Source organism: Theropithecus gelada, chromosome 19 (genome assembly GCF_003255815.1).
Source record: "Theropithecus gelada isolate Dixy chromosome 19, Tgel_1.0, whole genome shotgun sequence".
Taxonomy (NCBI): Eukaryota; Metazoa; Chordata; class Mammalia; order Primates; family Cercopithecidae; genus Theropithecus; species Theropithecus gelada.
Genome location: NC_037687.1, coordinates 6,413,314 through 6,437,713, shown reverse-complemented (window position 1 = coordinate 6,437,713; position 24,400 = coordinate 6,413,314). Strand labels below are relative to the sequence as shown.

The window sequence follows — 24,400 nt, the reverse complement described above, 5'->3', positions numbered from 1 at the left end:
GTTGGACTGCGGGCAGGAGGCTGCCGGGGGTCCGCGGAGAGGCCCCGCCCAGGTGGGAGAAGAGGCGGGGCGGGCGGGCTCAGCCCAGGCGGCGCTGACCAATAGGAAACCGACTTTGCAGCCGCGCCGCGTGTTGATTTTCTGTTTCCCGGTCGGAGTGGGACCCAGAAAGGAGGCGCGCGGGCGGGAGGAAGGGACAGTGGGAGCGCATAGCGCCTGTCTTCTGTTTCTGCGGCCGAGAGGAGAAGGTGTCAGGCGTGGGCGGGCAGAGAGCGAGCGAGATGTTGCAGGGTTCTTGCGTGCGTCTGGCAGAAGCGAGAACTTGAGTTCCTGAAGATTAGTGGGTATGGCGGGGAGGTCAAGTGGAAGGGGATTATGAAACCCAATCCCCGACAGCTGTCTACCTTGCCCCCTTGGGCAAAGGGGAAAAGGGTAAACTGAGGCACGCAGAGGCGGAACTCTGAGACCACTGAGCTCCCTAGCCCCTCTTCCCAGAAAGAACTCTTGTGTTCCCTCGGCTGTGCAATACCAGACCATCCCAGACATTCCCTCCCCACGCCCCCAGCTCCGCCCTCGGTCCCCTCCCCCCAATGCGGGTCGGGGGAGGAGACGCAAGTTCTGGCGCGGGCGGCGACGGCTAGCAGTCACCACCTCCCGCAAGTGCCAGAGCCCAGCGGGCTGCACGGAGGCTGCGGAGCCGGCGGCCGCGGGAGCTGACCCTGCGGGGTCCCGGGGGGGAGGGGGAGCCGAGAAGCCCCCGCTGAGGCCGCCGCTGCCGGGCCTCCCCTCCCCCCCGGGCGGGCGCCATGCGGGGGAGCCCGGGTGACGCGGAGCGGCGGCAGCGCTGGGGTCGCCTGTTCGAGGAGCTGGACAGTAACAAGGATGGCCGCGTGGACGTGCACGAGTTGCGCCAGGGGCTGGCCAGGCTGGGCGGGGGCAACCCAGACCCCGGCGCCCAACAGGTACCCCCACTCCCGGGGACCTCCTCCCCTCCCGGCCCCGCCCGCTCGCGGTCACCCAAGCCCCTGAATGGGGCGGCCGGAGCCACCAGGGACTACCTGTGGCTAGACTCCAGGGTCTGTGTCTCTCTCCTTCCCCCTACCCACTCGTGTTTGGCCTAACGGAATCGCTCAAGACAGGGCTGCCGAGGCCCCAAGTCTGCAGTTCCGCGGCCAACACCCGATCTCCCTCCCTGGGAGCAGCGGGCGTCTGCCTGGGAAGAGATGGGGGCGCTTTCCTGCCCACTGCCCGGGACACACCCTCCTCCGGACTGCACAGCCCAAGACGTGCCCTGCTCCCACCTCCAGGAGACACACCCTCCATCCTCTGGGCACCTATTGCCCTGGCCTGCAGCTGCCCCCGTCCCTGTGTTTACATTCCCTGCCCTGCCCTTTCATGGGCTGTTCACGGGCCTGGCTCACTGTCCCGGGCTGCCCCAGCCAGGGACCCAATCCTATCTGCGGTCACCGGCAGCTGAAAATGCACCTATCACAAGGATTTGCCCCCACCCCCGCCACCCCCACCTCCACCTTGCAGGCCCTTCCCACACCTGTAGCCCCAGATCGCCCTAAAACAACCACAGCGTCCCCGAGACCAGTCCAACCTCCCACTTCCCAACTGGGAAAAACCAAGGCCTCAGCCACTCCGCTTGGTTCTCTCCTACCCGACATCACCCAGGGCTGTCTCCAAAGGGAACTCCTAGGACCCCCATGTGGACAGGGTTTTTTAAAGAGGCAGTTGGGTTCAACAGGAATGAGGTACCTAAAAAAAAATAAAAACTAAAAACAAGAGACGGCTGGGAGGACAGGCTTTAGAGACGAGAACCCAAGGTTACCATTTCCTGGTTCTGTGACCTTGAACTGGTGGCTTGACCTTGCAGAGCCTCAGTTTGCTCACCAGGAAAACTAGACCACTCACACCCACGGCACAGACCTGTGGTGGCTGTAGGGATCTGACTGAGAAGCTAGCCGACTGAGGGAGAAGTGGGGTGATATCTTCTGTCCCCTTTCTCAAGGCACTGGGGGCTCTGGGCTCCTAAGGCATAAGGTGACGTGCGTCCCCTCCAGATCAGGAGCAGGTTCCTGGAGTCACCTCTGTCCCCTTTTCCTCTGCCAGGGTATGTCCTCTGAGGGTGACGCTGACCCAGATGGCGGGCTTGACCTGGAGGAATTTTCCCGCTACCTGCAGGAGCGGGAACAGCGTCTGCTGCTCATGTTTCACAGTCTTGACCGGAACCAGGACGGTAAGGTGGGGCGGCCTGCCTGCAGGCCCCCAGGGATAGGGCCGTGGGGGCCCTAGAGACATCAATGGGGTTAGAACTGGCAGCCTAGGAGGAGAGGGGGAGGGCCGCTTCTCCCCGATGACTCACAGGCTATTTCAGGAGCGCTCCTCACGCCCCAGCTAGGTGGTTCGAGGCCCAGCCAGCCCATCCCACCTCCTTTCCCTTCTGGGGCAGAACCCTGATAATTACCCTTAGGTTTTTCTTTTCTTTTTTTTTTTTTTTCTTTTCTTTTGAGACGGAGTCTCGCTCTATGGCCCAGGCTGCAGTTCAGTGTCACAATCTCGGCTCACTACAAGCTCCGCCTCCCGGGTTCACGACATTCTCCTGCCCAGCCTCCCGAGTAGCTGGGACTACAGGCGCCCGCCACGTCACCCAGCTAGTTTTTTGTATTTTTTAATAGAGACGGGGTTTCACCGTGTTAGCCAGGATGGTCTCGATCTCCTGACCTTGTGATCCGCCCGTCTCAGCCTCCCAAAGTGCTGGGATTACAGGCGTGAGCCACCGCGCCTGGCACCCTTAGGTTTTTCTACGGGGCAAAGATACCCTATGCTGTTCCTGGGTACCCCGTAGGACAGAGATCCCCTCATAGCAGCATCTGGGTTGCGGATATTGCCTCTCAATTCCCCATGGCATAGAGACCCCCAGTTACCCCTGGATTCCTTCATTCATTCACAGAACAGAGAAGCCGCCCCAGTATTTCCCGGTTCCACCTCTCTGACCCCAGTGAGTCAGGGATCCCCCCAGAGCCCTGCTGCAAACCTCGTCCTAGGTTTCTGGAGCCCCTGACCTTGCTAGACCACCTCCATTCCAAGCTGTTCTGATCCTTGGTTCTGGGGCTCCCCAGGTGTCCTCACACGCACATCCTTCCCCACCTCCGGCTCCCTCCCCAGGTCACATTGACGTCTCTGAGATCCAACAGAGTTTCCGAGCTCTGGGCATTTCTATCACGCTGGAGCAGGCGGAGAAAATTCTGCACAGGTGAGTCACTGGGGGTCTGGAATCCAAAGTAACTCAGGACGCAGTGACCCCTTGGCCATCTCTGTCTTCTGGGCTCCAGACCCAGTCCCAAGGAGGATACAGCTGAGAGGTTGGGGCTTTGAAGTCAGACAGATCTGGCCAGGTGCGGTGGCTCGCATCTGCAATCCCAGCACATTGGGAGATGGAGGCAGGTGGATCACCTGAGGTCAGGAGTTCGAGACCAGCCTGGTCAACATGGTAAAACCCCATCTCTACTAAAAATACAAACATTGGCCGGGTGTGGTGGCACATGCCTGTAATTCCAGCTATTTGGGAGGCTGAGACACGGGAATCCCTTAAACCCAAAGGGCAGAGGTTGCAGTGAGTCAAGATCATGCCAGGGCACTCTAACCAGGGTGACAGAATGAGACTCTGTCTGGAAAAAAAAAAAAAAGAAAAATTCAAATTGAAGCCAGACAGATCTGGGACCAGTTGCCTCTCTTAGCCTCAGTTTCCCCCTCTAGAAAATGAGGGTAATGTGGCTGGGCATGGTGGCTCACCCCTATGATCCTGGCATTTTGGGAGGCTGAGGCAGGTGGATCACGAGGTCAAGAGATGGAGACCATCCTGGCCAACATGGTGAAACCGTGACTCTACTAAAAATACAAAAATTGGCCGGGCGCGGTGGCTCAAGCCTGTAATCCCAGCACTTTGGGAGGCCGAGACGGGCGGATCACGAGGTCAGGAGATCGAGACCATCCTGGCTAACACGGTGAAACCCCGTCTCTACTAAAAATACAAGAAAATTAGCCGGGCGAGGTGGTGGGCGCCTGTAGTCCCAGCTACTTGGGAGGCTGAGGCAGGAGAATGGCGTGAACCCGGGGGGGGCGGAGCTTGCAGTGAGCCGAGATCGCGCCACTGCACTCCAGCCTGGGGCACAGAGCAAGACTCCGTCTCAAAAAAAAATAAATAAATAAATAAAATAAAAAAAATAAAAAAAATAAAATAAAAATACAAAAATTAGCTGGGCGTGGTGGTGTGCACCTGTAGTCCCAGCTACATGGGAGGCTGAGGCAGGAGAATCTCTTGAACCCGGGAGGCGGAGGTTGCAGTGAGCCGAGATTGCACCATTGCACTCCAGCCTGGGCGACAGAGCGAGACTCTGTCTCAAAACAAAAGAAAAAAAAAGAAGAAAAAAAAAGAAAATGATGGCAATACTGCTACGTCTCCAATAGGGTTGATATGAGGACTTGAACCTCCCAAACTGCAAAACCTAGCAGAACTTCACCCAAGCCTAGCCCACCCCCAGGCACTGAGCCTGTCCTCCACCCTCGCTCTTCCCCCCAGCATGGACCGAGACGGCACAATGACCATTGACTGGCAAGAATGGCGCGACCACTTCCTGTTGCATTCGCTGGAAAATGTGGAGGACGTGCTGTATTTCTGGAAGCATTCCACGGTGAGGTGGGGGTGGTTTTCCCTGGCTGAAGGCTGTGCCCTCTTCCCCAGGGGGGGCGTTGCTCCGATCTCTCCAGGGCTTGGACGGGCTGGGCCAGGACTTTCCAGAAGGAGAAGGCACTGGCAGCAGCTGAGGAATGAAGGTCTGTTCCTCTTTCTCCACTTGGGGTTCAAGGGTCCCATTTGGGACATGTCTGCTGTCTGATTGAAGCGCAGTCCTTGAGACTTACATCGGGGCCTCTGGGGACAGCGTGCGGGGGTTGTGGGTGCAGGAAAGAAAGAGCTCACCAGATGGGGCACCAGGCCTCCCACCTTCCACCCACACAGCTCCCTTCTGCTGGGTTCTCTGCCTGGATAAAGGATTCTACCACTGAACAGAATCGTTCAAAAACCACAGTCTTCGCTGGGCGCGGTGGCTCACGCCTGGAATCCCAGCACTTTGGGAGGCCGAGGCAGGCAGATCACGAGATCAGGAGATCGAGGCTATCCTGGCTAACATGGTGAAACCCCATCTCTATTAAAAATACAAAAAAAATTAGCCGGGCGCAGTGGCGGGCACCTGTAGTCCCAGCTACTAGAGAGACAGAGGCAGGAGAATGGTGTGAACCTAGGAGGCAGAGCTTTCAGTGAGCCAAGATCATGTCACTGCGCTCCAGCCTGGGCAACAAAGCCAGACTCCATCTCAAAAAAAACAAAAAAACCCCACAGTCTTCAGAGGATCCAGTGGGAGCCACTAGAGAGGGTAGTGGGGATTTGCTGTAGATCCCTAGTTCCTGGGTGAAGTATCTGTGAGCAATGTGTCCTGTAGGATCTGATGGCATCTGGAGGGGGATCCATCTGTGGGATCTGGTGAGAACCTCTTTGGAGATCCAGAGACTCCCACCCCAGAGGATTCATGGGGACTTCGGTTGGAAATTCTAGACAGGAGATAATTCCTGCACGGGGACTCCCTGTGGAGGAGATCCCTATGAGATCTGGTGGGTCCCTGAGAAGGATCTGCTGGGGTCCTTATATGGGAGGTGCCTGGTAAGATCTTGTATGGCCCTGGAGGGCTCTTCTGGAATCATTATATGGAAAACCCTTGAGTGGGATCTTTCAGTAGAATCTCATTTGCCCTGGAGGGATCTTTTTTTGCTATTAGAGACAGGGTCTTACTCTGTTGCCCAGGCTAGAATACAGTTGTATGATCATAGCTCATTGTAGCCTCGAACTCCTGGGCTCAAGCAATCCTCCCGCCTTGGACTCCTGAGTAGCTGGCACTACAGGCACATGCCTGGCCAATTTTTGTAGAGATGGGATCTTGCTTTGTTGCCCAGGCTAGTCTTGAACTCCTGCCCCCAAGGAATTCTCCCACCTTGGCCTCCCAAAGTGCTGGGACTACAGATGTGAGCCACCACGCCCAGCCTGGAGGGATCTTTATGTGGCAGATACTTGAATAGGATTCTTTAGTGGGATTTGGCACATCCTATGGTCGGATTTGGTAGTAGGATATTGGGATCTTCTAAGGAGGCTGCTAGGTTAGATGCTTTGGTGACACCTGGTAGGACCCAAGAGGACTCTTCTGGGATCTCCAAGCAAGAGTCATTGGCAGACTCTAGGGTATCCTAGGATTCATGGAGGAAACTCCCCTATTTAGGACTGAGTCACATCTCCCTGTCCCTACCATGGCATGACACCCCCAGCACCTGTATCTTCAGGTCCTGGACATTGGCGAATGCCTGACAGTGCCGGATGAGTTCTCAAAGCAGGAAAAACTGACGGGCATGTGGTGGAAGCAGCTGGTGGCCGGCGCAGTGGCAGGCGCCGTGTCACGGACAGGCACGGCCCCTCTGGACCGCCTCAAGGTCTTCATGCAGGTGAGGGACCCTGGAGAGATCTGCCCCCTCCCCAAGGCCTGACATCTGGGAGGGGACCTCCAAGCTGTTGTCTCCCCATTCAGGTCCATGCCTCAAAGACCAACCGGCTGAACATCCTGGGGGGGCTTCGAAGCATGGTCCTCGAGGGGGGCATCCGCTCCCTGTGGCGCGGCAATGGTATTAATGTACTCAAGATTGCCCCCGAGTCAGCTATCAAGTTCATGGCCTATGAGCAGGTGAGAGCAGGTACAGGGAGGAATGTACTTGCCACAGGAAAGACTGGGCTGTACATAAAGATTTACGGAATTGGCTTGGGGGGTGGGTGGTGAACACAGTTTCCCAGGATCAGGCATCTGCTCCTCTGCATGAATGCCCACAGCAGGCCAGTTCTGTGGAAGCCAGGAGAACAGTGGAGTACAAGGAAGGTTCAACCCCCATGGTCCTACCCATCCCTGTGTCTCTCCGCCTCAGATCAAGAGGGCCATCCTGGGGCAGCAGGAGACGCTGCATGTGCAGGAGCGCTTCGTGGCTGGCTCCCTGGCTGGTGCCACAGCCCAAACCATCATTTACCCCATGGAGGTGAGAAGGAGGGACCCCGGCGGAGGCCCCATGGCAGGGTGGGGGGCCTGCTGTACCCATCTCACTCTGCATTTCATGATATCCATTGGGATTATACCTTTGTCTCTCTGATTTGGAATGTAGCTTATCAGAGTAATGCTATTTCATATGTAGCCTGTCTGGGTATTACAAATGAGATATAATTTCTGGGGAAGGTAGTGTTGGTTATCCTTGTTTGGACAGTAGTTGCAGGAGCCAGCTGTTTATAAATATGCGTCCTCTAAGGATAGGGTGCACGTTCCCAGGGACGTTGTGTCTAGGTGTCACCAACTGTTTATGAATATGCCTCTTCTAAGGATAGACTGTCCTAGCTACATGTTTTCAGATAAATTATTTCAGGTTTCAGGTTATGCAGTGTATTGTTCAGATTCTGAAAGTGACAGAAAACTTAAATCATGTCAACTGGGCACGATGTCTAGCGCCTGTAATCCCAGCACTTTGGGAGGCCGAGGCAGGTGGATTGCCTGAGGTCAGGAGTTCAAGACCAGCCTGATGAACATGGTGAAACACCGTCTTTCCTAAAAATATAAAAATTAGCTGGGGATGGTGGTGGGCGCCTGTAATCCCAGATACTCGGGAAGCTGAGACAGGAGAATGACTTGAACCTGGGAGGTAGTGGTTGCAGTGAACCAAGATCGTGTCACTGCACTCAGCCTGGGCAACAGAGCAAGACTCCATCTCAAAAAAAAAAAAAAAGAAAGAAAAACTTCAATCACATCAACAAAGCCTACAGATGAGCATTTCAGGCTGGGATGGTAGCTTCAGAGTGTCAGAGATGCAGGTTCTTTCTGTCTATCTTGTTGTTACACAACCTCGTGGACTAATGTGGCTGCTTGTGCTCCGTTCATCACATTCCACAGTCCAGCCAAGAAGGAAGAAGAGACAAAGGAGGAAACACCTCCCCACCTCTAAGGATGCTTTCTGAACCTCATGTGTACCTCTTTCTCTTCCTTCTATTTCTTTGGCTAGGACATAGTGACATAGCCACATACCCAGGGCATCTGGGAAATATCTTTCTTTCTAGTGGCTGTGTGCTTGCTGAAAGTTACAGTTTCTGTATGAAAGCAGAAGGGAACAAGATACCGGAGGTCTGGGCATGATGGCTCATGCCTGTAATCCCAGTCCTTTGGGAGGTGGAGGCAGGAGAATCGCTTAAGCCCAGGATTTCGAGACCAGCACGGGCAACGTAGCAAGTCCCCATCTCTACAGAAATGACCAAAAAATAAAATAAAGATATCAGGACACAGTTACTGGTTGTGCCACATGCGTGCACTTTGGTAGGTGTAACTATTTCTAGGTATAGAGATTTGGGGATAGCAGAAGATTCTGGAGTAGGTGGTTTTTAAAATTCGGTTGTTCTCAGGGCATCTGTTTTCAAGAGTAGCTATTTCTAGGTGTCTTCATTCCTGGATGTAGTGATTTGGTGGGGGCAGCTTTTCCAGGGATAACCAGGTTCTCCCCAGGTGCTGAAGACACGGCTGACCTTGCGCCGGACGGGCCAGTACAAGGGGCTGCTGGACTGCGCCAGGCGGATCCTGGAGAGGGAGGGGCCCCGTGCCTTCTACCGCGGCTACCTGCCCAACGTGCTGGGCATCATCCCCTATGCGGGCATCGACCTGGCCGTCTATGAGGTCTGTGGGCAGCCCGCCCTTCCCTCCCTGCTCCCCTCTGGGATTTGCCCACAGGACACCCCTTCCCTTTCCCCTGGGCTGGCTCAGTTGACCTTCTATAGCTAGAGAAAGGCATTTATGAAGTGAGGAGCACTTTGGACCTGGGAATCCTGGGGAACCCTTCCAGGTATTGGACTCTCCCACTTCTCCACTTAATTTTGATTAGCAGTTCAGCCTTCCTGGGTCACCTGGAAGTTAGGGACCACTCTAGCTGACAGAACCATAAGAGCAGGCAAAGATTACAAAAATTAGCCGGGCATGGTGGTGTGTGCTTATAATCCCAGCTACTCCAAGAGGCTGAGGCATGAGAATTGCTTGAGCCCGGGAGGCAGAGGTTGCAGTAAGCCAACATCCCGCTACTGCACTCCAGCCTGGGCGACACAGCAAGACTCCTTTTCAAAAAAAAACAAAAAGAAAAAGCAGGCAAAGATGAGTCTCAAGGACACCCAACTTCCCCGAAGCACGTATCAGACCCGGCCTCTGTCTCTAAGTCAAGGTCATCTTCAGGGCCTGCCCATTTGAGCATCTGCTGTTACCATAAGAACCACACCCAATCACCAGCATCTTGAGACCTTTATCAACACAGGCAGGTCCAGACAGTTCTTGCTCTTTTTCTTCCAGGGGCCTTATCTGTAGTTTTTACCTTCTCCTAGTGGGATCGCCAGGTCTTCCCAATTAGCATGGTCCTGGATGTCCCCAAGCGTTCCCTCCAAAATCTTTGTATGCAAGACAGGGCCTGCTTCACGGGCATGTGACCTGTGAAGTCGCAAAGGACCCCATGCTCAGAGGGGCCCCGTGCTTGGTGCAACGCTCTGCTGCTGCTGTCTTGAAATTATTTTTATTTATTTATTTATTTTTGAGATGGAGTCTCGCTCTTGCCGCCCAGGCTGGAGTGTAATGGCGCGATCTCGGCTCACTGCAACCTACACCTCCTGGGTTCAAGCAATTCTCCTGCCTCAGTCTCCCGAATAGCTGGGATTACAGGTGTGCACCACCATGCCTGGCTAATTTTTTTTTTTTTTTCTTTTTTGAGATAGAGTCTCACTCTGTCTCCCAGGCTAGAGTACAGTGGTGTGATCTCAGCTCACTGCAAGCTCTGCCTCCCGGGTTCATGCCATTCTCCTGCCTCAGCCTCGTGTGTAGCTGGGACTACAGGTGCCCGCCACCATGCCCAGCTAATTGTTTTGTATTTTTAGTAGAGGTGGGGTTTCCCCGTGTTAACCAGGATGGTCTCGATCTCCTGACCTCATGATCCACCCACCTCGGCCTCCCAAAGTGCTGGAATTACAGGCGTGAGCCACCGCGCCCGGCCTAATTTTTGTATTTTTAGTAGAGACGGGGTTTCTCCATGTTGGCCAGGCTGGTCTCAAACTCCTGACCTTAAGTGATCCACCCACCTCGGCCTCCCAGAGTGCTAGGATTACAGGTGTGAACCACCGTGCCAGGCCTGAAATTCTTAATTTTTTTTTTTTTCTGAGACAGAGTCTCACTCTGTTGCCCAGGCTGGAGTGCAGTGGCACGATCTGGGCCCACTGCAGCCTCCACCTGCCAGGTTCAAGGAATTCTCCTGCCTCAGCCTCCCCAGTAGCTGTGATTACAGGTGCCGGCCACCATGCCTGGCTAATTTTTGTATGTTTAGTAGACAGGGTTTCACCGTGTTGCCCAGGCTGGTCTCAAACACCTGACCTTAGGTGATCCCCCCACCTCAACCTCCCAAAGTGCTGGGATGACAGGTATGAGCCACCACACCTGGTCAATAATTTTTGAACAAGGGACCCTCACCCTTTTACATTTTGCACTGGATCCTGCAAATTATGTAGCTGATTCTGATCTAATAGACACTGTTCCTGCCATCTTTACCTGCCCATCCCAGCACCTGGCATCTAGACAACCAAATGAGACAAGACCGTTGCTCACTCATTCATTTGTTCCTTCATTTTATTGTTCACTCATTCGCTTAGTGACTATTTACTGAGCATCTACTCTGTGCTAGGCCCTGTGCAGATTGTTGCAGATGTAGTGTTGATTGAGACCAGCACGGTCCCTGCCATCCTGGAATGCCCATTTCCATAAACAAGGCAGGCAAGCAACCAGCAAATAAGATAGTTTCAGCTCCTAGAAAAGCTCTCAGAAGATCACAAGACAGGATTTGTCATCTTCAGTAACAGTGGGCGGGAGGGGGGTTGAGGAACACCTCCAAGAAGGTGACATTGAAGCCATGGGTTGGGCGTATTATCACAAGGGAGTGTGCACAAATCTAGTACCCAGGTCTGGAGGCAAGAACAAATATGGCCTTTTGGAGGAGTGGAAGTCTTAGGTGGCTGGGGGGAACTGATCAAGGCAGGAGACAGGTTCTTCTAAGTGCAATAAGAAGCCATTAAGAAGTGTGAGGAGAGGCTGGGCGCAGTGGTTCACGCCTATAATCCCAGCATTTTGGGAAGCCAAGGCCGGTGGATCACTTGAGGTCAGAAGTTCAAGACCATCCTGGCCAACATGGTGAAATCCCGTCTCTGCTAAAAATACAAAAATTAGCCAGGCGTGGTGGCGGGCACCTATAATCCCAGCTACTCAGGAGGCTGAGGCAGGAGAATTGCTTGAACCTGGGGCGGGGCATGGGGGTTGCAGTGAGCCAAGATCTCGCCACTGCACAGGTGACAGAGTGAAACTCCATCTCAAAAACAAAAAAAGAGTTGTGAGTAGAAATAAGATGCAGCCAGGCGCAGTGACTCGTGCCTGTAATTCCAGCACTTTGGGAAGCCGAGGTGGGAGGATTGCTTGAGCCGAGGAGTTCGAGACCAGTCTCTACAAAACAATTTAAAAATTAGCCAGGTGGCCGAGCGCATGACTCACGCCTGTAATCACAGTACTTTGGGAGGCCGAGGCGAGCGAATCACGAGGTCAGGAGATCGAGACCATCCTGGCCAACATGGTGAAACCCCGTCTCTACTAAAAATACAAAAAATTAGCCGGATGTGGTGGTGGGCACCTATAGTCCCAGCTGCTCGGGAGGCTGAGGCAGGAGAATGGCGTGAACCCGGGAGGCAGAGCTTGCAGTGAGCAAGATCGCGCCACTGCACTCCAGCCTGGGCGACAGAGCGAGACTCCGTCTCAGGGGAAAAAAAAAAAAAAAAAGCCAGGTGTGGTGGTGCACACCTGTAGTCCCAACTACTCAGGAGGGTGAGATGGGAGAACTGCTTGAGCCCAGTAGGCAGAGGTTGCAGTGAGCTGTGATCATGCCAATGAACTCCAGCTTCAGCAACAGAGCAAGACCCTGTCTCCAAAAAAAAAAAAAAAAGAAAAGAAAAGAAAAAGAAAGGAGACAAAATCTTATTTAATGCATTCTTTGCCCAAAAAGGGACTTTAGAAGTCTAAGAGGTTTTAGAAACCTGGACCCTCTTGGAATTTCAAAATCTGTGCTTGTCCCTTAAAGGCTCCAAGAAGTCTCTTAGTAAAGTGATTTAACGTTTTTGTTTTTAACCCAGTGCTTTCCATATTAATCTAGTCTTTAGAACTTTTTTTTTTCTTTTTTTTTTGAGACAAAGTCTCTCTCTCTCTCACCCAGGCTGGAGTGCAGTGGTGCGATCTCAGCTCACTCCAACCTCTGCCTCCTGGATTCAAGCAATTCTGCTGCCTCAGCCTCCCAAGTAGCTGGGATTATAGGTGTGCGCCACCACGCCAGGCTAATTTTTGTATTTTTGGTAGAGACAGGGTTTCACCATGTTGGCCAGGCTAGTCTTGAACTCCTGACCTCAAGTGATCCGCCCACCTCATCTTCCCAAAATGCTGGGGTTGCCAGACGCGGTGGCTCACACCTGTAATCCCAGCACTTTCGGAGGCCGAGGCAGGTTGATCACAAGGTCATGAGATCAAGACCATCCTGGTCAACGTGGTGAAACCCCGTCTCTACTAAAAATACAAAAAATAGCTGGGTGTGGTGGTGGGCACCTGTAATCCCAGCTACTTGGGAAGCTGAGACAGGAGAATTGCTTGAACCTGGGAGGCGGAGGTTGCCGTGAGCCGAGATCGCACCACTGTACTCCAGCCTGGGCAAGAGAGCAAGATTGCATCTCTAAAAAAAAAAAAAGAAAAAAACAAGTGCTGAGATTATAGGCATGAGCCACTGCACCCAGCCATCTTTGGAACTTCTTTTCAATAGATTAATCTTAATAATAACCCATTAAACATCTATTTGGCAAGTGCTGTTCTAGACCCAACAGAAGACTTCTACAGTTGCAAAGGCAATAATGTTAAGTACTTGCCAGTTTTACCCAGTCTGTGCCTGGGCTAGGCATTACTAATCCATCACAGCACTGAGTCCCCCTCAACACAATTCCAGTTTCAGGCAGCAATTTCTGGTGGATTAGAATTGGCATAGGAAATGAAACTTAAAAGCTTCTCCCAGCCACAAGGCAAAGAAGGTCTTGTTCTTACAGTCACCTTGGCAGAAGGCTTCAGAAGGGATTAGCCACCCTAAAGCCTTCAGGCTTACAGTTCTAGATTCACATGTGGCTGTGAATGTTAGTTCTCACCTTTATTTTGTAGCTTTGGGCAAGTAACTTTCCCTGAGCTTCAGTTTCTTTTCTATAAAATAGAGATAATAGGGAAGGGGTGTGGTGGCTCACTCCTGTAATCCCAGCACTTTGGGAGGCAGAGGCAGGCGGATCACTTGCGGTCAGGAGTTGGAGACCATCCTGGCCAACATGGTAAAACCCCGTCTCTGCTAAAAAATACAAAAATCAGCTGGTTGTGGTGGTGTGTGCCTGCAATCCCAGCTACCTGGGAGGCTGAGGCAGGAGAATTGCTTGAACTTGGGATGTGGAGGTTGCAGCGAGCTGAGATTGTGCTCCAGCCTGGGCAACAGAGCGAGACTCTGTCTCAAAAAAAAAAAGAAAAAAAAAATGCAAAAAATTAGCCAAGCCTGGTGGCACATGCCTGTAATCCCAGCTACTTGGGAGGCTGATGCAGGAGAATAACTTGAACCTGGGAGGTGGGGTTGCAGTGAGCCGAGATGGTGCCATTGCACTCCAACCCAGGTGACAAAGTGAGACTCTGTCTCAAAAAATAATAATAAAATAAAAATAAAGATAATTAGCCAGGTGTGGTGGTGCACAGCTGTAATCCTGGCTACTCAGGAGGTTGAGATGGGAGGATCACCTGAGCCCAGGAGGCAGAGGTTGCAGTGAGCTGAGATTGTACCACTGCACTCCAGCCTGGGTGACAGAGCAAGACCCTGTCTCAATAATAATAATAGTTTTGGTCTTAGTTTGAGATCCTTCCAAAACAGACCCTGAAACTGGGACGTGAGGGGATTTATTGGACGTGAGTGATTTATTGGGGAAGTAATGAGACAGGGAGTCAATGCATACAGTATGAGTATGTTAGTTTCCTAGGACTGCTGTAACAAAGTATCACAAACTGGTTGGCTTAAAACAACAGAAAGTTATTGTCTCACAGTTCTGGAGGCCAGAAGTGCAAAATCAAGGTGTCAGCAGAGCCATACTCCCTCTCAAACTTGTAGGAGAGAATCCTTCCTTCCTTCTTTCAGTTTCTACTTGTTCCCAGCAACCCTGGACATTCTTTGGCTTGTAGATACATTCACTCAAATCTCTGCCTCTGCTGTCACCTGGCTGTCTTTCTCCATGTGTGTCTCTGTCTTTGTGTGTCTCTGTCTTTCTCCTCTCTGGACACCAGTCATACTGGCCTAAGTGTCTACCCTACTACCCTACTCATCTTAACGAATTAGATCTGCAAAGACCCTATTTCCAAAGAACGTCACCTTCTAAGGTACTGGGGGTCAGGACATCAACATGTTCCCCCCCAAAGTGGGGACATGATTCAACCCATAACGGTATGTTATCAAGCAAGTTACCATTCCTAGCAAATGGAGTTCCAGCCCTCTAGAAACCTGTGGGAGGCAGCATAGGACATTCTGCATCAGAGAGGTGAGGGAGCTGGGGTATTGATACACCGAGCCAGTCTTTTGAAGGTTGCATCTGAAGATGCTAATTTCCCAGTGCTTCCTGCCCATTCCTAAGTGGTCAGAGCAGGCTGGCCTGGGTTCAGAGAAAGTCCACAAGCAAAGTCTTTGGGTAGATGCTGGCAGTAAGAAGTCGGCAGGTCTGAATTGGAGTGGGAAGGGATGAAGGTGGTATACTCACAGCACCTGCCACAGGACTGTCTTTGGAGAGTGTTTTTTTGTTTTTGAGATAGAGTCTTGCTCTTATTGCCCAGGCTGGAGTGCAGTAGTGTGATCTTGCCTCGATGCAACCTCCGCCTCCCCAGTTTAGGCGATTCTCCTGCCTCAGCTTCCTGAGTGGCTAGGATTACAGGTGCCTGCCACCAACACCAGTTTATTTTTGTATTTTTAGGAGAGATGGAGTTTTGCCATGTTGGCCAGGCTGGTCTCGAACTCCTGACCTCAAGAAATCCGCCCACCTCAGCCTCCCAAAGCACTGGGATTATAGGCGTGACACACCAGGCCCAACCTTTTTTTTTTTTTTTTTTGATACTGAGTCTTACTCTTGTCGCCCAGGCTGGAATGCATTGCAGCTCACTAGAAATTCCTGGGTTCAAGCAATCCTCCCACCTCAGCCTCCTGAGTAGCTGGGACCACAGGCATGCACCATCACGTCCAGTTTTTTTGTTTGTTTGTTTGTTTGTTTGTTTTTGTAGAGACAGAGTCTCGCTATGTTGTTGAGGCTGGTCTCTGGCTGCTGGGCTCAAACGATCCTCTTGACTCGGCCTCCCAAAGTGCTGGGATTAAAGGCGTGAGTCACCATGCCCAGCCTTTTGTTGCTGTTGTTATTTTTAATTTATTCTTTTTTTTTTTTTTTTTTTTGAGACAGAGTCTTGCTCTGTCGCCCAGGCTGGAGTGCAGTGGCGCGATCTTGGCTCACTGGAAGCTCCGCCTCCCGGGTTCACGCCATTCTCCTGCCTCAGCCTCCCGAGTAGCTGGGACTACAGGCGCCCGCCACCTCGCCCAGCTAATTTTTTGTATTTTCGGTAGAGATGGGGTTTCACCGTGTGAGCCAGGATGGTCTCGATCTCCTGACCTCGTGATCCGCCCGCCTCAGCTTCCCAAAGTGCTGGGATTACAGGCGTGAGCCACCGCACCCGGCCGTTTTTAATTTATTCTTTACCCTTCTTGCAAGCAAACAAGTTATAAACTTAGTGTCTTAAAACAACACAAATGTATTACCTTACAGTTCTGGAGGTCAGAAATCCAAAATGGGGGTCTTACTGGGCTTTATAAAATCGAGATGTTGGCAGGGCTGTGTTCCTTCTGGAGGTTCCAGGAGAAAATCTGTTTCCTTGCCTTGACAAAGCTTCTAGAGGCCGCCTGCACTCCTTGGCTTGTGGTCCCTTCCATCTTCAAAGCCAGCAGCATAGCATCTTCCAATCTCTCTCTTGCTTCTTCTTCTGTCTTTAAACCTACTTTTCTAGCTCTTAGAAGGGCCCTTGTGCCAGGCACGGTAACTCACGCCTATAATCCCAGCACTTTGAGAGGCCGGGGCAGGTGGATCACCTGAGATCAAGAGTTTGAGACCACTCTGGCCAACATGGTGAAACCCCGTTTCTACTAATAATACAAAAATTAGCCGGGCATGATGGCACACACTTGTAATCCCAGCTATTTGGGAGGCTGAGGCAGGAGAATTGCTTGAACCCGGGAGGCGAACGTTGCAATAAACCGAGATTGCACCATTGCACTCCTGCCTGGGCAACAAGAGCGAAACTCCATCTCTGGGGGGAAAAAAAAAGAAGGGCCCTGTGCCAGGCATGGTGGCTTGTCATCCCAGCACTTTGGGAGGCTGAGGAGGGAGGATCGCTTGAGCCCAGGAGTTTGAGACCAGCCTGGGCAACATAATGAGACTCCATCTGTATAAAAAGAAAAATAATGAGGCCGTGCACAGTGGCTCACATCTGTAATCCCAGCAGTTTGGGAGGCCAAGCCGGGCAGATGACAAGGTCAGGAGATTGAGACCATCCTGGCCAACACGGTAGAAACCCCGTCTCTACTAAAAATACAAAAATTAGCCGGGTGTGGTAGCACACACCTGTAGTCCCAGCTACCTGGGAGGCTGAGACAAGAGAATCACTTGAGCCCAGGAGGCGGAGGTTGGAGTGAGCCGAGATTGTGCTACTGCACTCCAGCCTAGACGACAGAGCAAGACTTCATCTCAGAATAATAATCATACTTAAAAAAAAAAAAAAGAAGGACCCTTGTGATGGCATTGGGCCACTCCAACAATGCAAAATAATCTCATCTCAAGATCCTTAACTGAATCCCATCTACAAAGTCCTTTGTGTCATCTTGGGTAACATATGCAGAGGTTCCAGAGATTAGGGCATAGTCAGTACAGGGGACCCTTATTCCACCTACCAGAGAGGGTCCAGATGAGAACTGGGTGAGGGGATGCAGGGAAAGGGCTGGCTCAGCCCCTAGGAGGTACTAAGTGCTCAGCTAGTAGCAGCTGTCATGGGATACAGAACCAGCCAGCAAGGCCTTTGAAGCCAGGGTCCTGGGGTCACCCACCCCAACCTTCCCTACTCCCTTCTCCACTCCAGACTCTGAAGAACTGGTGGCTTCAGCAGTACAGCCACGACTCGGCAGACCCAGGCATCCTCGTGCTCCTGGCCTGCGGTACCATATCCAGCACCTGCGGCCAGATAGCCAGTTATCCCCTGGCCCTGGTCCGGACCCGCATGCAGGCACAAGGTGAGGCCTGGGCGGGAGGATGGGGCAGGGAGAGTCTCATCGCTTGGGCCCCAGCTTCTCCCAGGTAAAGCCCTGGGCTGGGACCCCCTCCTGGATTTGGATGGGTTTCTCTGGGCCTCAGTTTCCCCATTTGTGACATTGAAATGGGAGTCCTTTACTTTCATGGAGCTGAGGATTAACTAGGAAAACAGATGCAGTGAGTAGAGGAAGAGATCCCTTGCAGACTTAGCTGGGATGTCACTGCTGGCAAATATCTAGCATTTCCAGGCTGGTAACTTGAACTCTAATTTGCAAGCCTGGGTTATCGTGAGTGGGAGGCTAGGAGCAAAGGTAGGGAGCAGTGAGGGCCAGACTGGTTATTGTTTTTGTCTGTATTTTTCTTTTATAAATTATTTCCCCCCTTTCCCCTCCACCACTACCCTCCCATTCTTTCTGAATCTGTTTTGAGAATTTTCTTGGGAATTTTAGTGCTTGTGTATTGTGATTTTCACTGGGGATGTGTCAGTGCACAAGACGGACACGGTCCCCACCCTCATAGAGCTCACAGGCTGGAGAGGAAGGAAGATGCAAAATAAATCATTCTGGAATTAAGTATTGATTTAGGGTTGTATAAAGGGGAGAAGGAGGCCGGGCACAGTGGCTTACATCTGTAATCCCAGGACTTTAGGAGGCCAAAGAGGAAGGATCGTTTGAGGCCAGGAGTTTGAGACCAGCCCAGGCAACATAGCAAGACCCCATCTTTTTTTTAAAAAAATGAAGAAATAAATTAGCCAGGCGTGGTGGCAGGTGCCTATAGTCCCAACTACTTGGGAGGCTGAGGCCAGAGGATCACTTGAGCCCAGGAGTTCAAGGCTGCAGTGAGCTATGATTATGCTGCCACACTCCAGCCTGGGTGACAGAGTGAGACCCTGTCTCAAAAAAGTGGGTGGGAGCCAGGGGCAGTGGCTCACGCCTGCCATCCCAGCACCTTGGGAGGCCTAGGCAGGTGGATCACCTGAGGTCAGGAGTTCGAGACTAGCCTGACCAACATGGCTAAACCCCGTCTCTACTAAAAATACAAAAATTAACTGGGCGTGGTAGCGGGCACCTGTAATCTGAGCTACTCAAGAAGCTGAGGCAGGAGAATCGCTTGAACCCAGGAGGTGTAAGTTGCAGTGAGCCGAGATCGTGCCACTGCACTCCAGCCTGGGCAACAGGCTCAAAAAAAAAAAAAAAAAAAAAAAAAAAAAAGGGCTGGGCACGGTGGCACACGCCTGTAATCCCAGCACTTTGGGAGGCCGAGGCAGGTGGATCACCTGAGGTCAAGAGTTCAAGACCTGCCTGACCAACATGGTGAAACCCCATCTCTACTAAGTACAAAAAAATTAGCCAGGTGTGGTGGCTTATGCCTGTAATCCCAGCTACTTGGGAGGCTGAGGCAGGAGAATCACTTGAACTCAGGAGGCGGAGGTTGCAGTGAATCGAGATCGCACCACTGCACTCCAGCCTGAGCAACAGGAGCGGAACTCCATCTCTGGGGAAAAAGTGGGTGGAGTGCAGGGAGGAGCCTGACTTAGACTGGAGCACCAAGGAGGACTCCCCTGGGGAGTTGGCTCTGGGATAGGGGTTAGGAGGATGAGTAGGAGTCAGCTGGGAAAGGAGGAAGGGAACCTGGCTCCAGGAGGAGGACATTCCTGTCCTCTCCCACCTTGCACACCCATACCTGCTCCATTTCTAATTGTCCCCAAACTTGGGGCGAAAAGGTGAGCAGCCAGTTCCAAGGTCAATACAAGTCTCGCCTCTGAGTGGTAGGTCCCACTGTTAGTCTAACCTCTTTCCCTCCTGCTGCAATGACACCACCTGGCCCAACCCTGGGGGGTAGGAGGGGAAAGTGAAAGGGGAACATTGGCCTTACCTGGTGCCCCCCGCCCCCTCCCAGCCTCCATCGAGGGTGGCCCCCAGCTGTCCATGCTGGGTCTGCTACGTCACATCCTGTCCCAGGAGGGCATGCGGGGCCTCTACCGGGGCATTGCCCCCAACTTCATGAAGGTTATTCCAGCTGTGAGCATCTCCTATGTGGTCTACGAGAACATGAAGCAGGCCTTGGGGGTCACGTCCAGGTGAGGGACCCGGAGCCTGTCCCCCCGATCCCTCACCCCAGGCATGACGTCCCCCACACCTCAGCCACTGGAGACTGATGATCCAACCACAGGATCTCTACTCTTTAGCCACGAGAAATCAGTACCCAGATCCTGGATCCTAGACTCCTATGCCTCAACCACTGGGTTATGGGATCCCAGCACCCAGATCCTGGATCCTAGACTCCTATGCCCCAACCACTGGGTCATGGGATCCCCACCCTTCAGCCACTAGATCCCAGTACCCTATCTCTAGATCCCAGATCCCCTGTAACCATAACTGTGGATCCCTTACTTCAGCAACTCAAGTCTGCTACCCTAACCACAAGATCCAAGATTATCCACACCCCAGCCCTTAATCCCCATCCCCAAATCACTGGATCCTGCAGCCCCACATCCCAAGGTGGATCCCACGCTTCCCTGTCCCCCCTACTGGATCCTGGACCTCCATGTCTTAACCACTGGATCTCACACAAATCAGTGAATGGATCCCAACACCCCAACCACAGGAGCACGAATTCCCTGTGTACCTCAACACCCAGACCCCACCTCCCTCGAGCACCAGATCCAGTGTCCTTGTGAAACACTGGATCCTAGATCCCCAGCCCCAGATCCCCATGCCTCGAGCCCTGGATCTTCATGCTCAGCTGCTGGATTCTGGATGTCAACAGACCTCACCACCGGATCCTGACAATCGCAATGCCTAGATCCTGGGGCCCTCATCACTGGATCCCAGATCCCCTCACTCCATCCACTGGATTCCTGCATTGGTTTTTTATTTGTTTGTTTGTTTTTTAACCTTGACACTGGGTCTCACATCCTTCTACTCTGACTGCCAGATCCCTACATTTCAAGCACTACGCCTTCCACCCCCAGCCACTGGATCCCAGATCCCCCAAGCCCTCACCCACCAGATTCTGGCTCCTAAAACAACTGTGGAGGCCCCAACGGTACAGCAAGCGGATCCTGGCAACTGCAGCTGCTGGATTCCACATTCTAGATCCCCAATCCTTCTGCCCAGTCCCTCGATGTTGAAACCTCATCTCTTAAAGGCAGACCCTGATATTCCAAGGCACTGAATCCCAAGCCCTTAACCCCTGGTTTCTGGTCTGAATCTTCCAGGCGCCAGGTCTCACATGTTCAGGCCCCAAGTCTAGATCCTGGCAGCCCAATTACACAGTATCCCACACACACTGATGCCCAGAGCAGGCTTCTCGTGACATGAAATTGCATGGTCGAGGGAGCCTGTGGGAAAGGGAGCCCAGGTCCTGGCTGCAGAAAACCCCGGGGGATTGGTCCCAGGTCCTGATACAGCTCATCACCAGGCAGCAAGGGCAGAGATGAACCTCCTGTGACCTGCACGGATGCTGGATTCCTCCTCACCTCACCTCCTCTGCATGGCCACTCCCTCCCAGCCCTGTGGGGAAACTGTTCCCTGGAACCACCCCACTCCCTGCATCCCCCCACTTTACAGCATCTTCCATCCCCCTCCCACCTTCTAGGCGAATAGTCCCCAGAGCTGTGTCCCTCCAAGGGGTCCGAGGATCACTCCTGGCAGCTGGCAAGGAGACAGTCTGAGGCCAGGGACACATGAAGGGATGTCCCCACCCCAGCACTGCCAGCCCCTCCCCAGGCTTCCAGAGTTGAAAGCCAGGAGAAACTCGGCAAAGACCACCCTTCCCTGAACCCAAGCACCCAATGATGCAAAGAACAAAACAGAAAAACGCCAAATCCCCAAATTCATTCCGGATCTATTTTTCTACGAGAGAGAGGAGCGAAGTCCCCCTCCCCTACGCCCATACATTCTGCACTTCATAGTTGGATTCTGAGCTTAGGATCATCGGGAGACCCCATGGAGGGACTTGGAAAGGGGAATGGGGACTCGGGGAGGGGCTGGAGGACTTCCTCACGCTTCCACCTCCACTGCGCCCCACCTCCCTGCCTGTGTGTGTTATTTCAAAGGAAAAGAACAAAAGGAATAAATTTTCTAAGCTCTTTTATTGTGGTTTTTGCTGAAAAGGGGGTGGGTGGCTATGGGACCATCTTAGCCTACCTCTAGGGAAGGGGTAAGGGGCTGCTTCCCAACACCCACAGTTCCAAGAGCCAGGAAACGATTCCCTCTTTGAGCCTCAGTTTACACATCTATAAAATGGGAGCAGGGTTAGGGAATCCATGTTTATAACCCCTTCTAAATGTTCTGGTGTTTTGTTTTTTGTTTTTTGTTTTTGAGACAGAGTCTCATTCTGTTGCCCAGGCTGGAGTACAGTGGCACGGTCTCAGCTCACTGCAACCTCCGCCTCCCGGGTTCAAGTGATTCTCCTGCCTCAGCCTCCTGAGTAGCTGGGATTATAGGCGCCCACCACCACGCCTGGCTAATTTTTTGTATTTTTAGGAAAGACAGCGCTTCCCCATGTTGGCCAGGCTGGTCTCGAACTCCTGACCTCGTGATCCGCCCGCCTCAGCCTCCCAAAGTGCTGGGATTACAGGCGTGAGCCACCATGCCCGGCCCTGTATTTTTTTAAAAATTAGAAATTTCAGGCCGGGCGCGGTGGCTCAAGCCTGTAATCCCAGCACTTTGGGAGGCCGAGACGGGCGGATCACGAGGTCAGGAGATCAAGACCATCCTGGCTAACACGATGAAACCCCGTCTCTATTAAGAAATACAAAAAACTAGCCGGGCGAGGTGGCGGGCGCCTGTAGTCCCAGCTACTCGGGAGGCTGAGGCCGGAGAATGGCGTGAACCCGGGAGGCGGAGCTTGCAGTGAGCTGAGATCCGGCCACTGCAGTCCAGCCTGGGTGACAGAGCGAGACTCCGTCTCAAAAAAAAATAAAAAATAAATAAAAATAGAAATTTCAAATTTTTTTCAAATTATCCATTTCCTAGGGCTGCCAGACCAAATTATCACAAACGGGATGGCTTAAAACAATTTGTGTGTGTGTGTGTGTGTGTGTGTGTGTGTGTGTGTGTGTGTGTGTGAGAGAGATGGGATCTCACTCTGCAGCCCAGGTTAGAGTGCAGTGGTACACTCATAGCTGACTGCAGCCTCGAATTCCTGGGCTCAAGCAATCCTCCCACCTCAGCCTCCTAAGTATCTGGGACCACAGGGACATGCACTGCTATGTCCAGCTATTTTTTTTTTTTTTTTTTTGAAACAGGGATCTCGCTCTGTCGCCCAGGCTGGAGTGCAGTGGTGCGATCTCGACTCACTACAGCTTACACCTCCTGGGCTCAAGTGATCCTCTCACCTCAGCCTCCCAAGTAGCTAGGACTATAGGCAACCGTCACCATGCCCAGCTAACTTTCCGTTTATTTCTTTGCTTGCTTGTTTGTGATGCAGTCTTGCTCTGTCACTCAGGCTGGAGTGCAGTGACACGATCTTGGCTCACTGCCACCTCTGCCTCCCAGGTTCAAGCGATTCTCCCACCTCAGCCTCCCAAGCAGCTAGAACCACAGGCGTATGCCACCATGCCTGGCTAATTTTTTTTTTTTTTTTTTTTTTTTTGAGACAGAGTCTCACTCTTGTTTCCCAGGCTGGAGTACGGTGGCTTGCTTTTGGCTCACTGAAACCTCTGCCTCCCGAGTTCAAGCGATTCTCCTGCCTCAGCCTCCAGAATAGCTGGTATTACAGGCGTGCACCACCACACCCAGCTAATTTTTGTATTTTTAGTAGAGACCAGGTTTTCTCATGTTGGCCAGGCTGGTCTTGAACTCCTGACCTCAGGTGATCTGCCCATCTCAGCCTCCCAAAGTGCTGGGATTCAAGGTGTGAGCCACCGTGCCTGGCCTAATTATTATTACTTCTTTTTTGTGGAAATAGGATATCATCATGTTACCGAGGCTCATCTTGAACTTGTGGGGTCAAGCAATTCGTCAACCTTCAGCCTCCCAAAGTGCTAGGATTACAGGTGTGAGCCATCGCACTTGGTCCTTGGTATTCCTTGGCTTATGATGGATCCATCACTCCATTGCCTGCCTATCCTCATGCTGTATGCTGCCTTCTGTGTGTCTGTGTCTCTCTGCCCAAATTTCCATCCTTTTTTTGAGACAGAGTTTTGCTCTGTTGCCCAGGCTGGAGTGCGATGATGATGTGATCTCGGCTCACTGCAACCTCTGCCTCCCGGATTCAAGTGATCCTCCTGCCTCAACCTCCAGAATAGCTAGGATTACAGGTGCACACCACCACACCTGGCTAATTTTTGTATTTTTAGTAGAGACAGGTTTCACTATGTTGGCCAGGCTGGTCTCGAACTCCTGACCTCAAGTGATCCACCCGCCTCGGCCTCCCAAAGTGCAAATTCCATATATATATATATATATATATACATATATATATATATATATATATTTTTTTTTTTTGAGATGGAGTCTTGCTCTGTCGCCCAGGCTGGAGTGCAGTGGTGCGATCTCAGCTCACTGCAAGCTCTGCCTCTTGGGTTCACACCATTGTCCTTCTTCAGCCTCCTCAGTAGCTGGGACTACAGGTGCCCACCACCACGCCCAGCTAATTTTTTTTTTTTTTTGTATTTGTAGTAGAGACGGGGTTTCACCATGTTAGCCAGGATGGTCTTGAACTCCTGATCTCGTGATCTGCCCGCCTCGGCCTCCCGAAGTGCTGGGATTACAGGCATGAGCCACCGTGCCCGGCCGATTCCATGTCTTGAAGGACAGCAGTCATCAGATTAGGACACCCCTCCAATGCAGTGTGACCTCATTTTAACTTTAT

General features: G+C 52.3%; 1 protein-coding gene across 2 annotated transcripts; it reads left to right on the top strand.

Moving 5' to 3' along the window:
• Nucleotides 1-231: 231 nt before the first annotated feature.
• Nucleotides 232-21,674, top strand: SLC25A23 (solute carrier family 25 member 23). 2 transcript variants are annotated; one of them, XM_025365851.1, is made up of 10 exons: nucleotides 232-962; nucleotides 2,116-2,242; nucleotides 3,172-3,259; nucleotides 4,586-4,697; nucleotides 6,394-6,552; nucleotides 6,636-6,788; nucleotides 7,024-7,131; nucleotides 8,634-8,801; nucleotides 17,409-17,559; nucleotides 19,478-21,674. In XM_025365851.1, exons 1-10 carry the CDS (start codon nucleotides 807-809, stop codon nucleotides 19,660-19,662), a joined length of 1,407 nt encoding a protein of 468 aa, XP_025221636.1. In that variant the 5' UTR covers nucleotides 232-806; the 3' UTR covers nucleotides 19,663-21,674. The 2 variants fall into 2 exon arrangements, with proteins under 2 accessions (XP_025221636.1, XP_025221637.1); XM_025365852.1 differs by lacking the exon at nucleotides 8,634-8,801.
• Nucleotides 21,675-24,400: the final 2,726 nt, after the last annotated feature.

Coding starts and splice junctions, on each gene's coding strand:
- SLC25A23 (XM_025365851.1), top strand. CDS start 807: ATGCGGGGGAGCCCGGGTGACGCGGAGCGGCGGCAGCGCTGGGGTCGC. Junction 963..2,115: donor CAGACCCCGGCGCCCAACAG/GTACCCCCACTC, acceptor TTCCTCTGCCAG/GGTATGTCCTCTGAGGGTGA. Junction 3,260..4,585: donor GCGGAGAAAATTCTGCACAG/GTGAGTCACTGG, acceptor TCTTCCCCCCAG/CATGGACCGAGACGGCACAA.